This window comes from Astatotilapia calliptera, chromosome 10 (assembly GCF_964374335.1).
Source record: "Astatotilapia calliptera chromosome 10, fAstCal68.1, whole genome shotgun sequence".
In the NCBI taxonomy this organism is placed as follows: domain Eukaryota; kingdom Metazoa; phylum Chordata; class Actinopteri; order Cichliformes; family Cichlidae; genus Astatotilapia; species Astatotilapia calliptera.
In genome coordinates, this window is record NC_137431.1 from 14,042,200 (window position 1) to 14,056,762 (window position 14,563).

Below are 14,563 nucleotides of genomic sequence, written 5' to 3' on the forward strand. Positions count from 1 at the left end.
GAAGCTTTATTTAATGAACTACACGGCCTTGAAAGATAAAGACAGAGAATGATAACACGGCTCTCTGCTGTTACAGCTCTGTAAAGTGCAGCTGGTGTTTCAATGCTTGGAGGGCTCTCTGAGTATTCCCTATCACCACACAGTGAAGATGATGTTCAAAAACACCTCATAATAAACTCTTACACAGCCAGCTGCAGATCTGTAGGCCCTGATCAAGGATGCAGTCAATTGTAGCATTTAATGACAGTGAAATGCAAATGTGGCTCAAGAGGTTCATTAGAAAAGAATGGTGGAGGTTGCAATAACTTCACTGGACAGATGCTTCTCAGGTTGCTAATGTGGACCTCAACAGAGCTGACCCCATAACTAAGCATGTGACGCAAGGTTACTTTATGATGATGGTAAAACATCTCATTAAAGGGACAAGATATTAGTAATCAAAACAAAGGGGTCACTTCTTCTCAAACAAAGTAATGCTATATAATCAAATCATACCTGGTTAATGAATTTAAAACAGTGCAAAAAGCAATTGAATAAACTAAGTAAAAATAACAATTAAATGAAATAATTCAAGGTAGTTGAACACGTTATTGTTTTCAGCTCAGTTTAGTTTCAGTTAGTTTCCACAGTGTCATTGCTACTGTTTTAATCTTTTAATTAGTACCTGTGTGATTATTTAAGCTCAGTACAATGTTCTGATACAGACATGTGGCTTTCAGTCATAATGATAGCCCCTTATCAGTAGACATACTGGTTAATGCCAGTTATGTTGACAAATGTAACCAAATTGACAAAAACTAACTATTAAAAAAATATTATGTTATTTTGGTTAGCTTTTTGGTAGATGTTATGATCCTATAGTAGCTTTCTTTTTCCACTAATAAATAAATAAATAGCAGTCCATTAGTCCAAATTATAGGTTATCGTCTCAAAACTTTGACTCACAAACTTCTGAGAAAATAACTCAAAACTGAGGGGGGGACTTCCCGTTATTAAGTCGAAATTTTGAGATAAATAAACTTTTGACTAGCTTTGACTAGTTTTTTTAGAGGTGGAAACAATCCTCCATTGGTTTCAGTTACTTAACAAAAAATAAAGTTTAAAAAAAATGTATTTTACCTTTCGTTTTCACACTTTTATGCCAAGTGAATCGTTTCAGAAACACCCCCTCGCTTAGCTTCCGGGTTGGTTTTCCGCGGCTCCTTTAGGAAGTTTCATCTTGCCGTATATTTCATCTTTGCTGTGGACCGGCATTTTCCCACAACACCCCGCTCCTCCTCGCACAGATGACGAAAATGGCGGACAACTCATCTTCGGTAGGCTTAAGAAAGATATAATGTTAATATAGGCACATTGACCGGTTTCAGAGTATAAATAAATGTGTTGTTATTTACAGGTCGAGATTGTGGAGGGCTGTCGCCTCCCGGTTCTTCGTAAAAACCAAGAACACGAAGACGAATGGCGTAAGTATTGTCCGTTTTTTTTAATATGCTAAGCTAATGCTAAGGAGCTCAGCTCAGCTGTTGTTACCAGAAGCCCCGGCCTCCAGTTAAAGCGCTGTAAACACCATGGCCACGGATGGTGCATGCTGCTGTAAAGTGTGTATGAATTCAATTGGAAGACTTAAGAAAACTGCTGCCACTCCCTCGGAAATTAAATTGCCAGTTCTTAATTTTACTTAGTTTCACATTTTATAGAAAAAAAGTACTAAATGCAGGTGGCATCAGTGATGTTTACAAATTTGAGAGCGAATTTATCAGGTTTTCTCTCTTACTCTCTTGGCACTCAGTTTGGTCCATAGTAATCTTTTTTAACACATTCCTTTTTAACAACAACAACAAAAAAAAAATTAAAGCACAAATGGTATTTAAACCAAATTTAATTGGGCATTGCACTTAGACTTTATAATCCTGATACCTCAGCATAAATAATTACATTATAGGACATTTAAAATCTCACATTAAAGTAGATTTTGTGCACCTTTGGTTTATTTTTAGCATTGGAATGTAAACAGTAACTTTTATCACATGCCTGTGTATTTAATGTTAAGTGTGTTAAAGCTACAGTGTTTCATAGAAAAGCATCACAACGATTGTCTCTGCTTTGTACAGCACTGGCTGAAATCCTGAGTGTGAAGGAAGTTTCTAGTAGAAAGCTCTACTATGTTCACTACATTGACTGTGAGTATATTTTGTGTCAGTCGTCTTGGTTTTTCTCAAGATTTCACAGCCCCAGTTTAGTAAACATACACCAAGGTTAATTACACCTTTTAAGGTTTGTTTATTAAGTTATTATCAAAGATTGCAAAGCAGATTTGCATTTATTTAGTAATTCATTTTTTTTGTCTTATTTGGATCAATTCAGAATTATAGCTTTGTACACATAGCTTTTGATTCCCCCCCCCCCCTTTTCCTGTCATGTTATGAGCTAAAGATCTTCACACATCAAATCACCACTCTGTCTCTCTTTGTCTGTGTGTTTAAGTCAACAAACGTCTGGATGAGTGGGTCACAACAGAAAGGCTGGACATGAAGAAGCTTCAGTTCCCCAAGAAAGATGCTAAAACACCAACCAAGAACGGTCTTTCAGGTTCCCGTCCTAGTTCTCCGGAGAGAGACAGAGAAAGAGAGAGAGAAAGAGAGCGAGAGAGAGAGAGAGAGAGAGAGAGAGAAGTGGTAAGGAGTCCACGTGTCATTTAAAGCAATGTAATTATAATTCTCACAGTATTAAGAAATGATGTCAGTCTTAATTTCTGTGTTGTGTGGTTTTTATTCATTTTATAGAAAAACCTGCATGATGGTAAATTTCATGTTTGTTGCTGTTCACTTCCATTGATGCATGGTATAAGCTTTCCATGGTCACTTTAATAAGCTGCAGTGTGCTTTATGCTGCTTGAGCACTGATTTGTAACAGTCTACCCACAGGAAATGCAGCCATAATAACAATAAAAATATAGATAAATAAAAGGGCATCATGTTATAGAGGACCCTGTTTTTAACAAAATATCAATATCCTCTTTTTTCAGTCTTACATTTCTGTGTTAATACTTCTTTATCAAACACATGCCACTCAAACGGTGAAACTCTCGTTTTATGATTAAACCTTTAGTCGGATTTTGTGTGAATTGAATTCCTCAGTATTAACCTGAGGGTTAACATGAATTATCCCAGTGTTAACCCGCTTCCTTCTCTTCCTTTCCGTTCAATTCAGAGGAAGAGTCTAGATCTCAACGTACAAACTGCCACAGCTCCTTCCAGAGGCAAAACCCTCCCCACGCCGGTACAAGTAGAATTCACCCACTCCACAAATTACTGAGACCTTTTTAAACCTGGTGTCAATGTGATTCTTGTGTGATGATCCCACTGTTAATGTAGAGCTATAAGGTAAAGTAACGTTTAATATAGAGTGTATCCAAATGAAGATTTGTAATAGGAAGTGAAGCCCATCTGCTGCCATCACATTTAATACCAGGTTTAATGGGGTGTATTTACATTGGTTAACCTGCAAATTAGTTGAGATTTGGAGAAATAAATTGATTTGCTGTGGCTATTAAAGATGCACAGTCTTAGTTCTGTCTGAAAAAGCATCTTGATATCAAGATGTCACTCTTCATTGAATACAAATGGAGTCCCCGGCTTTTAATCAAGCCTCTGATCACGTTGACATGAAAAACAAATCCCATCAAATTCACCTTTGTTTGGTTTGTTTGTATTCAATCTTAAAGCTGAATCTCTAACACTGTTTGTTTGCTGCAGAAGAGGAAAGTAGAGCCTGCCCCCGTGGCTCCTCAGGTACCCCCAGTCATCCCTGTGCCCTCCCTGCCAAGTTCAGCTGAAGCCACTCAGGCAGCTGTTTTTCCTGCCGTGAGAGAGACGCCCACCTTTAAGTCCCGTGAAGACCATGAGCTCACAACGGTAAAGAAAATCCTCTTAAATTCTCTCTCTTTTGTTTTTTTTCCTTTCTCCTATTTGCTAATGAATATCTTTTAATGTCCTACTCACAACAGAATGGCAACGCCCGACGACTCATCCCCGCTCCACCTGGGAGGAAAAGAAAAGCTAATTGTGGGGGAACTGACGAGGTGCGTTACCTTGATTTACTGCATGTTTGTGGTCGTGTTATTCGCTTCATTTTTTGAATTTGTTAAGAGTCTGTCTGTGTTGGGTTTTGTGGAGTTGTATTAGAATGCATTTTGCAAAGCGTCACAGTCCGCTCACTGGAGCATTCTCCGGTGCAGCTGGTGACATTCATTCAGACTGGTGCACGGTTCTTGCACAAGGTCTATACTGTTGTAATAGGACATATTTGTTTTATTATGGGGACCTATTGTGCTTATTTCCAGCACCATATTTTAATTCTTGGACTTTTTTAAAGTAGCTTTTCATGATTCACAGTTCAAAATAATGCTTACTTATCCTGTATGAGGCCCTGGTGCAGCCCCTGAGTTCATCCTCTGTCTGGAATGAGAATTATTAGCCTCGTTTCTCCTCCGTTTAAGTCCGCTTTCTTTTGATTGGCTGCTCCATGCAAAAAAAATGTTTGAGCAGCAGGTGGACGAGGTCTCCATGATGACTAATTCATGGATATCCTTAGGAATGCCGCTCTCATCACGTGGATTTAAGAGTAGAAAAACTGGCTGAAGCAGAGTGTGAGCTTTTGCCTTACAGCAATTACTTGTACATATGTTGACCTTTTGAACTCTGGCCAAATTTATTCTGACCATCCACATCTGTAAAGGTGTGCATATATGACAGAAAATAAGGAAAAGAGTAATCACTATCCCCCCAAAAAACTTTGTACCTATATAAATTGTCAACATCACTGCATAGGATTCAAATGTGATAAATTATTGCTGTCATGTATTTGTTTATAAACCCCACGTGCAATCATAATGATGAAAATGTTTTGGTTTTTCAAAGATTGCTTTGTCATTCTTTAATTTCCCCCTTTCTTTACCCTTTGTGTGTGTGTGTGTGTGTGTGTGTGTGTGTGTGTGTGTGTGTGTGTGTGTGTGTGTGTGTGTGTGTGTGTTTCCCTTTTCATTTCTCACCCACTGTTTCCCTTCTGACCACCACAAAACAATTCATTAGTGTGTTTTTATGTATTGATGTGTTCTTAGCTCGTGTTTATTGTGGTGTTTAAAACAGGGAATTACATTTGCAGCTAGAGCAGGGCGATATGGCCAAAAATATTTATCACGATATATATTTGAAAATTTGCGATAACGATATAACCGACGATATAATTGATGTGAGACAAAATACAACTCCACAACATTACTAGCGCAAAAAGACAACCTTCCATTTATTTTCACTTAAACAAGAAGCTGGTTTTTATGTACATTAAAGCTTTATAAAAATGTAACAGTGCAAATGCAAATTCCTTGCTGAAAGTTTAACCAAAAGGCATTTCCAGTAGAAATGGGCTGACATATCCTGAGCATAACCATGTATAATATCCACTGAAGTTAAAAAGAGGTGCTTTGCAACATTAAACTGCAGTGTGCAGTACGCATTTTTCGGACCATAAGGTGCACGGGATTATAAGGCACATTAAGCGAAACAAAGCAGTCAGATAAATCAAACTTTATTAAACTCATTCTTCTTGCTTCCTCCACTTCTGTACCATTGATTCATTAATGTTGAATTCTCTGGCAGCTGCTCTATTCCCATGTTGTTGCAGTATATTAATGACTAACCTCGTATTGTGGATGGATTATCTCAGTTGTTCTCCTGACTGAAGTTTGGTCCGTTTACAGCATCCTGCCATGCGATTGCATTTGTCTCTAACCATGAAGAACCTTCACGTTAACTTTTATAAGTGGAAAAGTGTTAGTGTTCGTCCTCCAGCTTCACTGTTTATGTTATGCTAACATAGCTGTGTCGCTAGCGATCACGTAGCACATCATTATATACCAGCTAGCCCAACTTCAGTAACCCTACAAACGTCACTGCTGTTTAGTTTCCTGTCTTCATTTATGTTGGAAGTGATAGCAGAGCTGTACGTTTGATTTTTTTCAGAAATCTCTCAGTCAGAACATGCTATATCATGCTTAGGTAACTAGCGAAACTAGCGAGCTAACTTCCGCTAGCTTCCTGCTAACTTCTAACTCCGTTAAATATAATAACTTTTGTTTTCATGGATGCCTGGAAGTTAAACTTTATAGTTACACCTGGTAAAGCAGCAATGCTGATCGTTTTATTAAAGATGAAAGAATTTAGACAGTTTTTAACTCTAAGTGATGCTGCAGTGTTGTTTGACCTGAAGAATATGGAGTTTAGGACCCAGATTACTCCCAGATTTAAGAGCATTTTAGTCCGACAAATACGACAATAACAACGGCCGCTTGCATGTTCTGCAAAAAAATGTGCTTTGTTGTGTATCTGAAGGACAAACACCAAACCAGTTCCACATCACGGAAGTTGCACCATTTTTACAAACCAATTCTGGTTCATCTGTTTCACTCAACAATCGGCCATGTGCGTATGAAAACAAAGGCACTGCGCATGCGCGTTTTACTCCCATTCTATCGCGATATTTCATTTTCCTATCGTTGCCTAACATTATACCGGTATTACCGTGAACGGTATAATATGGCCCAGCCCTATTTGCAGCTATTTAGTTATGGCTTGTTGGCTTAACAATCCTCCTGAAAAAGAACTTGCTCTTTATTTATTTATATTTAGGTTGTTTGATTACTTTGTCATACATTTCATTCTAGCTAATGGGCACAATAACATATTATATGCTGGCAAGTATTGAGGACTGTATGTTGTGCTTTCATATATTTTTATTTTTCAGCATCAGCTCTGGCTAAATTCTGCAGCTTTTTAAAATATTCAATGAGCATTTCATTGATTCTCCTGTGTGGGTCTATGTTTGAGTTGATGTGTGGCTCTTTAAAAAAACAAAACTATCCTATTTAAATGAATCTGACCAAGAATCCTGACACCACATTTTACCAGGAGCCTGTAATTGTAATTTTGTGTCTCAAAAACGTTGTTTGACAAAACATTTTCAGCGTTTGCTGCTTTTGAGGGTTTAGTGTAACCCGGGATGTTCTGTTTTCTCCATCAAGCTACATGTACGCTGCTGTACTCTCATGTTTTATGCCAACCTGCAGCGCTCTCACATCAGCGGTGATGACAGTGGCCATTAGGTTCTTCATAAACATTAACAAATCTGTCAAATCCACATGAGATGAATGTTTGTGTTTGTTCTTTACCCCACTCTTCATTCACTGTCTAACATGTCTGTCTCTGTGATTATGATCACCAGTCAAAGCTGACGGGCTCCTCATGCAGCCAACCTGGATTTTACACATTAAAGCCTGTGTTTTTGTGTCTTTTTCTGCTAGATGATAAAGGTTTTGCAGTATAACAAGCCTCAAAGTGCCAGTGTCTTTCTACCACCACCAGAGGTCTGTTTAATTTCCTATTATTGCCCGTTGATTGTGTGTTGCTTTCCAAATTCAACTGTGCCTTAGTGGGTCCAATAAATCAGAGGTGCTGCTTACCTCAGACCCAAGTTTAGTCTTTCTGGACTAAACATGTACTCTGATTAATCATATTACCTTTTTTTTGTTGTTGTTAAAGAAATCTGTGATCAATCAGCTTTTTGTTCAAACACATTTGAAGCACTTGAGAATAACTGCTGCATAAGTATGTCATCTGTGTAATCTTCACATTTTGTACCACCAGGATTCCCAGGACAGCTCAGATGGCATTCCCTCTGCACCCCGCATGACAGGCAGTTTAGTGTCCGATCGCAGCCATGACGACATCGTCACCCGGATGAAGAACATTGAGTGTATAGAGCTGGGACGGCACAGACTGAAGCCTTGGTACTTCTCTCCATACCCACAGGAACTCACCTCGCTGCCCATCCTCTACCTCTGTGAATTCTGTCTCAAGTACCTCAAAAGCCTCAAGTGTCTTCAGAGGCATTTGGTAAGACTTTTGTTCTCTAAACCTTGGTTATGTTAACAGCTTACACCTGAAATCTGTGCTTCTAAGATTGTTTGACATTGCTTGTGTTGTTAGGTTTATTTTTTATTTCTTTCTTTTTTCAGACCAAATGTAATCTAAGGCATCCTCCAGGCAATGAGATCTACCGCAAAGGCACCATCTCATTCTTTGAGATCGACGGCAGGAAAAACAAAGTTAGTGGTGTGATGCTTCTTTTCTTTCTTTCTTTTTTATTCACCAGATATTTATTGTTGTTTATTTGTGGTTAATACATGTTTTTATATTTTTCCAGAACTATTCCCAGAACCTGTGTTTACTCGCAAAGTGTTTCCTCGACCACAAGACGTTGTATTACGACACAGACCCTTTCCTCTTCTACGTAATGACAGAGTACGACTCCAAAGGCTTCCATATAGTGGGCTACTTCTCTAAGGTGCACAGATAAGGCAGAGAATTTTTTCCACACTGTGATAGTGCACTCATAACAGGAAATATGCCTCTATGTAAGCAGGAGTTTCCAAAGCTTATCATTATTTTTCTTCCCTTTGTGCAGGAAAAGGAATCAACTGAAGATTACAACGTTGCCTGCATCCTCACCTTGCCTCCTTACCAGCGAAGAGGTTACGGCAAACTGCTCATTGAGTTCAGTAAGTGTCGTATCATCAGCCAGTTTTTTAAGTTATGAACATTTCTGTCTTCATGTCACCTCTTGTAAACATCTGTTTGTGTCTGCCAGGTTATGAGCTGTCCAAAGTAGAAGGGAAGACGGGAACTCCCGAAAAGCCGCTTTCTGATCTCGGTCTCTTGTCCTATCGCTCTTACTGGTCCCAGACCATCTTGGAAATCCTTATGGACCTTAAACCAGACAATGGTGAAAGACCACAGATTACCATCAAGTAAGCAAATATTCTGGATCTTATATGAGCTATAAAAAAATGTTTATAGATGCATGTTTGGAGCTGAAATGTGTCGTCTTTGTACTTGCAGTGAGATCAGTGAGATCACAAGTGTAAAGAAAGAAGATGTTATTTCAACACTTCAGTACCTCAACCTAATCAACTATTACAAGGTGAGAGATGAGCACCAACTGTAAATTAACTGTTTACACTTTTCTTGAAAATACACGTTTAATTAGATTTGAAATGCTAAAGACCCAAACTCTGAAGCCTTGAATTTTTAATTTGAATAACACACAGATGGGAAATGTTTTTTCTAGAGGTAAGCCAGGGCTCGCAAAATCGCTAGCGAGGCTAGCGATTTTTTCCAGTCGGGCTACCAAAATCTATCTCTGCCCTGCCCGTCGGACTATCGTAGGAAGGAAAAATATATGTCAATGCTTTTGCATTCTTTCGGAAATGTAGCTGGGTAATTATGTCATTGGCATCGGTGAGCCACTGTCAATATGTGACATATTGAAATCGCGTTTGAATTTGCGCTTGTTTTTTGCTTTCACTTTGCAATCGCGTGAACTGTGTATAGAGAGCGACAGCACTGATCTGTGAGTGATGATAATTTGTGCACCAATTCCTCTGACATCGTCTTATCAATCGTTAGCTTACTATGCAAACATGACAAGTGAAATCTCCCGCAGCTTAAACATGTGAGAGGTTGATCGCGCAGAGAATCGCTGACCGTTATGTGTGTGTGTGTGTGTGTGTGTGTGTGTAAAAGCAGCAGGATATATATTTTAGTTCTGCTGAGCCAAATAAGACAGGTCAGGGTGAAGAAGTGACAGCCAAAGAAAAGTTTACCACAAAACGGAGAAGTTATGACAAATCAGACTATAAGGCAAAAAGAAAGTGCAGCTTTATGGTTTCATGGACAAAATAATTTCTGTGGCTGCAATATGACGAGCTAAATAACCAGGGCTGCACATAAGTGGTCCGCAGGTGCGTATTCGCTGTCAAAATAAAAAACGCGCACAAGATAAGAAGTTGCAACGCGTGTTTGCGTACATAAGATTTTCAGGAGGAGGACAGACATTTGTTTAGAACTCTTAAAGATGTCGAAGAATCTCCTTAAGCAATTACTTTGGTGTTCCTCCACCTCCAAAGAAATGTCAGGAGTCTTTTGTGGTTCGGACCTCCTGCAACCACTTTTCCGTATTCTCTGGAAAGTGGTTGCAGGAGGTGAGCTGGCTTCAAACAAATGATGAACGCACAGAGATGTGGTGCAGAATGTGCCGTGAAAATCCCACTCTAGCGGACAAAAACAGTGCTTTTTATATGGACGCAAACGCGCGTTGCAACTTCTTATCTGGTGCGCGTTTTTTATTTTGACAGCGAATGCGCACATGCGGACCACTTATGTGCACCCGTGTAAATAACATAATGTTCTGCCGGGTGTGTTGTTGGTTTTCTCTCGATTTCTGAGTCGACAAGCGCCTTTGTTACTGGAACCAGTCATTTTAAGAAAAGCCCCCATTAGAACCCATGAGAAATGCAAGAAATGCATTATTGCTCATTCTGCAATATCTTTCCCAGAACAAACACCAATTGCAAATAACATACTAAAAATAAACCTGAGAAATCTGTTTAGAACAGCGTACTATGTTGCAAAGAGTGAACTACCACTGGCAAAATTTAGCAGTCTTTGCAAACTTCAAAAAGCAAATGGCCTAGATCTTGGTTCCACTTGCCTCTTACCCGTGACTTCAGTGGAAATTTCAAATTCAGGATCTGACACAGACTGATTCATGTCCTACACAGTTCTTACAAGTTCATAGAAATTTCTGTTCAATTAGAGCCAAGTATTTGAGTTGATGATTGTAATTTTTATACAATGTTGTAATTTGTGTTTCAACAATTTTTTGATTAATGTTTTGTTTCCTTTACAATATTATACATTAATGTATAATATTGTAACGGAAACAAAACATCAATCAAAAAATTGCTCTCTTTGTTATTCGGGCTACTTAAATTTATTTTGGGCTGCTAAAAACTGAAGAGTCCCTGCCCAAAGGGCTACCTGGGATTTTGAAATTTTGCGAGCCCTGTAAGCAGAATTCTAGCACCCGTTCAGCTTGGTGATTCGTCACTTAGAAGTCTTTTTTTTCTCCTTAACCAAATGAAAGAGGTTGAATGTTCGTTCGGCGAGCTTTGAAGATAAAAAAAAAAAAAAGAAATAGTAGAAACTAAACGGCGAGCTGTGACTTCACGCATATATGGGCTAAATCAACACTGATCATGGGGAAGTGGGCGGGACCACAGATGATTTTTCTCAACTTCCCATGAAGCGACTGAAGCGACTACCAGTGAGATTGAACAATACTGCCGATTCATGTATGATCTGGCAATAAAAACATTCTAGCGTTACCTAGGCCCTGAATGTGAGACCATTCGTGAGCGACCATCTTTGAACAGAGGCGGTGGTTTACGACACCAACTCTCTGCCATTTATAATCCAGTTTTGAGTTCCCTCCCCAGACGCCTTAACGCCCACTCACATCCTGGGCCATCTGACCTCAGGAATTCGCATGATAAGGTGGGGCCAGGTTTCACAATGAACTCACCCGAAACTCTGGCTGATTGGGACCCACACCCAGTTTCACACCTTGGCTCAGGCGATTAGAGGACCATCAGGGGGTCCTTTTGTCCCTCTTTGGGGGGAAACTCCCACTAGGTTTATATCTGGGACTCTCCACCATTTGACCTCAGAACTGAAGAAGCTTCTCGGATGAGAGGTGAAACGTCTTCAAGTAACTTAAAGAAGTCCAGACGCTTTTCTTTGCAAGCTCCTTTGACTATGATGACCTGGATGACTGAGAACCTTCACAGACAAACAGCACAAAAAGACTGCACATTCCAAAGATTCTCCATAGGGTTAAAGCCTGGACTTTCTATTGGTCATTACAGTGTAAAAAACGCTGTTGTTTTGTAAACAATGATTTTAAATCCAGGTGGTGACTTTGTCTCAGCTCAGCTTTAGTATACCACATGCCAGTCTCTCGCAGCAGTAATCATTACTCGTGGGTTTGCCTCATTGTAGCAGTTTTTTTGTTTTTTAATACTCCTTTTGTGGCTTTCAAAGTGCAAAAGCCCTAATTTAATGGCTTTGTGAGGAAAAGCAGTAACACTCCCAGAGCGGGAGGTGTTGCTACGACACTGCAGCCGCACCTTAAATATTTAAGGCTCTGTTTTGTGAGTTGAAGAAGTTGAAAGCAGTGGAGCATCAGCATCTTTTCAAATGAGCAGATAAAATGATGTGTACTGACTTTGGTTTCTTGAATGCAGGGTCAGTACATTCTGACTCTGTCAGAGGACATTGTGGAGGGACACGAGAGAGCCATGCAGAAGCGGCACCTGCGCATAGATCCTAAATGCCTTCACTTCACTCCAAAGGACTGGAGCAAAAGGGGGAAGTGGTAGAGTTGGTTGCTGAATGACGCCAGAACCAGGGCAGCAGACACCCGACGCGAACGGTGGATCAGATCAAGGTTTCCCCTCGGCTTTCTCATCAAGAACCCAGGACTTCTCTTCGATAAACAGTGAACATGAATTGTTTTGTTAAACGTTCATTCTATATCGTGAATCTAAAAGGCCGTCAAACCTGGGCAGAGGGAGAGACTGGTTAACAGTAACACCGCCAAAAACACAACACACCTTCTACTGTGTAAAAGATCCTGTTTATGATCAAAACAGTGCATTAAAAATGACAAAAAGGTGACTGTCTATCAGTGTAAAATGACAAACGCACAAACCACTGAAAGGTTGTTTTTATACACGTGATTTTAGATCCTATAGAACTGCTTCATCTGTTAGTCCACATTTTGTAAAACTCAAGTACATTTATTTGCTCTTCTTGTTGTTGTTGCTGTTCCCTTGACTACCACTGTGGCCACACCCTCTCATCTGCCATGTAAAAATGTTGTCATTAGGATCATTCGTATTCCAACAAAGTTCACTAGAGTCATAATTAAGAAACAAAACTAATGCCTGAACAACACTCCAAAATTTACTTTTTTCTACTTTGAAGGTTTTTCAAAGGTTTTTTTTTTTTTTTTTCCAAGGCTTCAGGACCTCTAAAACCTCTTCCTGGGTATAAAAGATTGAATAGTTGTTATTAGGAACTAAAATCAGACTGTGGATACTTTTATACTCTCCCTGTGACTAAGGCAGATGTTTATTTTGAGAGTTTAAAGAGGGAAATTGTACATTAAGACTTTTTTGGGGGGGGGGGTAAGTTTTTCTTCGAGTGCCTGAATATTAATGTTTCTTAGCTAATAATAATTATAATGCATCAGGCTGTTTTTAGTGTCACTTTACTAGGCTCATTTATAAATGTGAACAGCCCAATACTTTTGCATTATTTATTACATAAAACTCAGAACTAGGCATCAGTTATGTTACACGTTTGTGCAGTTATATATGTTCTTGGTTTGTGATCATTCAGGCCAATATTTCTTTTTCTTTTTTTTCATCACTCAAGCATATCAACCCCCTCTTGATTTAAACGTATATTTGCCGTGTCTGTACATACTGATGACAGAAGCCATGTTGAACTTTAAGGAATGTAAATTTCATGTACAGTCGTCTTTCTTTTTTACTCAATGTTATCTAACAAGCTGCACAATGTTTAAAAAAAAAAAGACCTAAAAGTGATATCTTACCTTCAGTTTTGTGTTTTATGTTTACATGTCAGAAAAGGATGTTGAAATGATTTAGTATATCTTTATGTGGAACACTTCAGAGCGTTTGAACGTTTGATATAAAAAGAAAAGAAAAGCTGGCTGAATTGATTAAAAACAACGCGTCTTTATTGTGTTTATTCTGGTCTGAGAGCCACTTTCATCTGTGTGGACAGGTTAAGCCGTGTAAATGAATGTAACAAATTCCCAGTGGACAGTGCATAAAGAGGGTGTTCAAAATTGAGTTAGTTTGTATGTAAAATTAAATTACATACATTTTTATGTAAAATGAATGCAGTTCATGTCAGAATATGCAGTTTGGCAAGAAATTATTACTGCACCAGGAATGTGAAACAAGCTATCCAGCTTTGAGATCCGGTTGTCAAAAGGTGCCATACAGCCCAATAGATGCTTTACAGAGGGTGAAGAAATTGCCGTAATTGTTATTAATTAGTCCAGTTTTCCGCAGTAAAGTTATGCAGTTGTTTTAACAGGTTGGCTCTGTCATCAAAAGGGGTGCAGGTGGTCCGTGAGCCATATACAAGCCCGATTTGTAGCCGGTGCCAAAAAGTGATTTCAAGTATGTGCCAAAAAAAAAAAAAAAAAATGCAGGAATTGAAACTGTTATAAAGGACTTGTTGACCTATAATATGTCAAAAAATATTTCTCATGAATGGAATCCAGTCTTTGGGCCAGAATGAACATTCCTGTCACAAGATCGAAGCTGCAGTCAGTTTTTGACAAAGTGACTTTTATATACTCATTCATAAAATGTCTTTTTCAATGGAGATCTGGCCAAGAGGGCAACAGAAATGGTAACAAATATAACATAAGCATGTTTTATGTGACCAAACAAAGAAGACGGCTGATTACAGTGTAGGTGCAATGAGGAAAACGGATGCAAAACAGGTCATTTTAGATTTTATACATAACAGCTGCACACATCATGTTCACTACAGTCAATTTATCA

General features: G+C 39.0%; 1 protein-coding gene across 3 annotated transcripts; it reads left to right on the forward strand.

Annotated features, from left to right (window-relative positions):
• The first annotated feature begins 1,225 nt into the window (after positions 1-1,225).
• On the forward strand, positions 1,226-13,711 carry LOC113030812 (histone acetyltransferase KAT5). 3 transcript variants are annotated; one of them, XM_026182534.2, is made up of 15 exons: positions 1,226-1,316; positions 1,397-1,463; positions 2,112-2,180; positions 2,485-2,675; positions 3,211-3,285; positions 3,756-3,914; positions 4,007-4,081; positions 7,358-7,420; positions 7,701-7,949; positions 8,072-8,161; positions 8,260-8,400; positions 8,521-8,614; positions 8,704-8,863; positions 8,955-9,036; positions 12,200-13,711. In XM_026182534.2, exons 1-15 carry the CDS (start codon positions 1,287-1,289, stop codon positions 12,332-12,334), a joined length of 1,680 nt encoding a protein of 559 aa, XP_026038319.1. In that variant the 5' UTR covers positions 1,226-1,286; the 3' UTR covers positions 12,335-13,711. The 3 variants fall into 3 exon arrangements, with proteins under 3 accessions (XP_026038319.1, XP_026038320.1, XP_080163199.1); XM_026182535.2 differs by having other exon boundaries at positions 1,227-1,316; positions 3,211-3,279; XM_080307073.1 differs by lacking the exon at positions 3,211-3,285 and having other exon boundaries at positions 1,227-1,316.
• Positions 13,712-14,563: the final 852 nt, after the last annotated feature.

What these genes read in the sequence shown, in the direction of transcription:
- LOC113030812 (XM_026182534.2), top strand. Translation starts at nt 1,287, where the DNA reads ATGACGAAAATGGCGGACAACTCATCTTCG. An exon ending in AAGACCATGAGCTCACAACG is followed by an intron (nt 3,915 to 4,006) that starts GTAAAGAAAATC and finishes TACTCACAACAG; the next exon opens with AATGGCAACGCCCGACGACT. An exon ending in TCTTTCTACCACCACCAGAG is followed by an intron (nt 7,421 to 7,700) that starts GTCTGTTTAATT and finishes TTGTACCACCAG; the next exon opens with GATTCCCAGGACAGCTCAGA.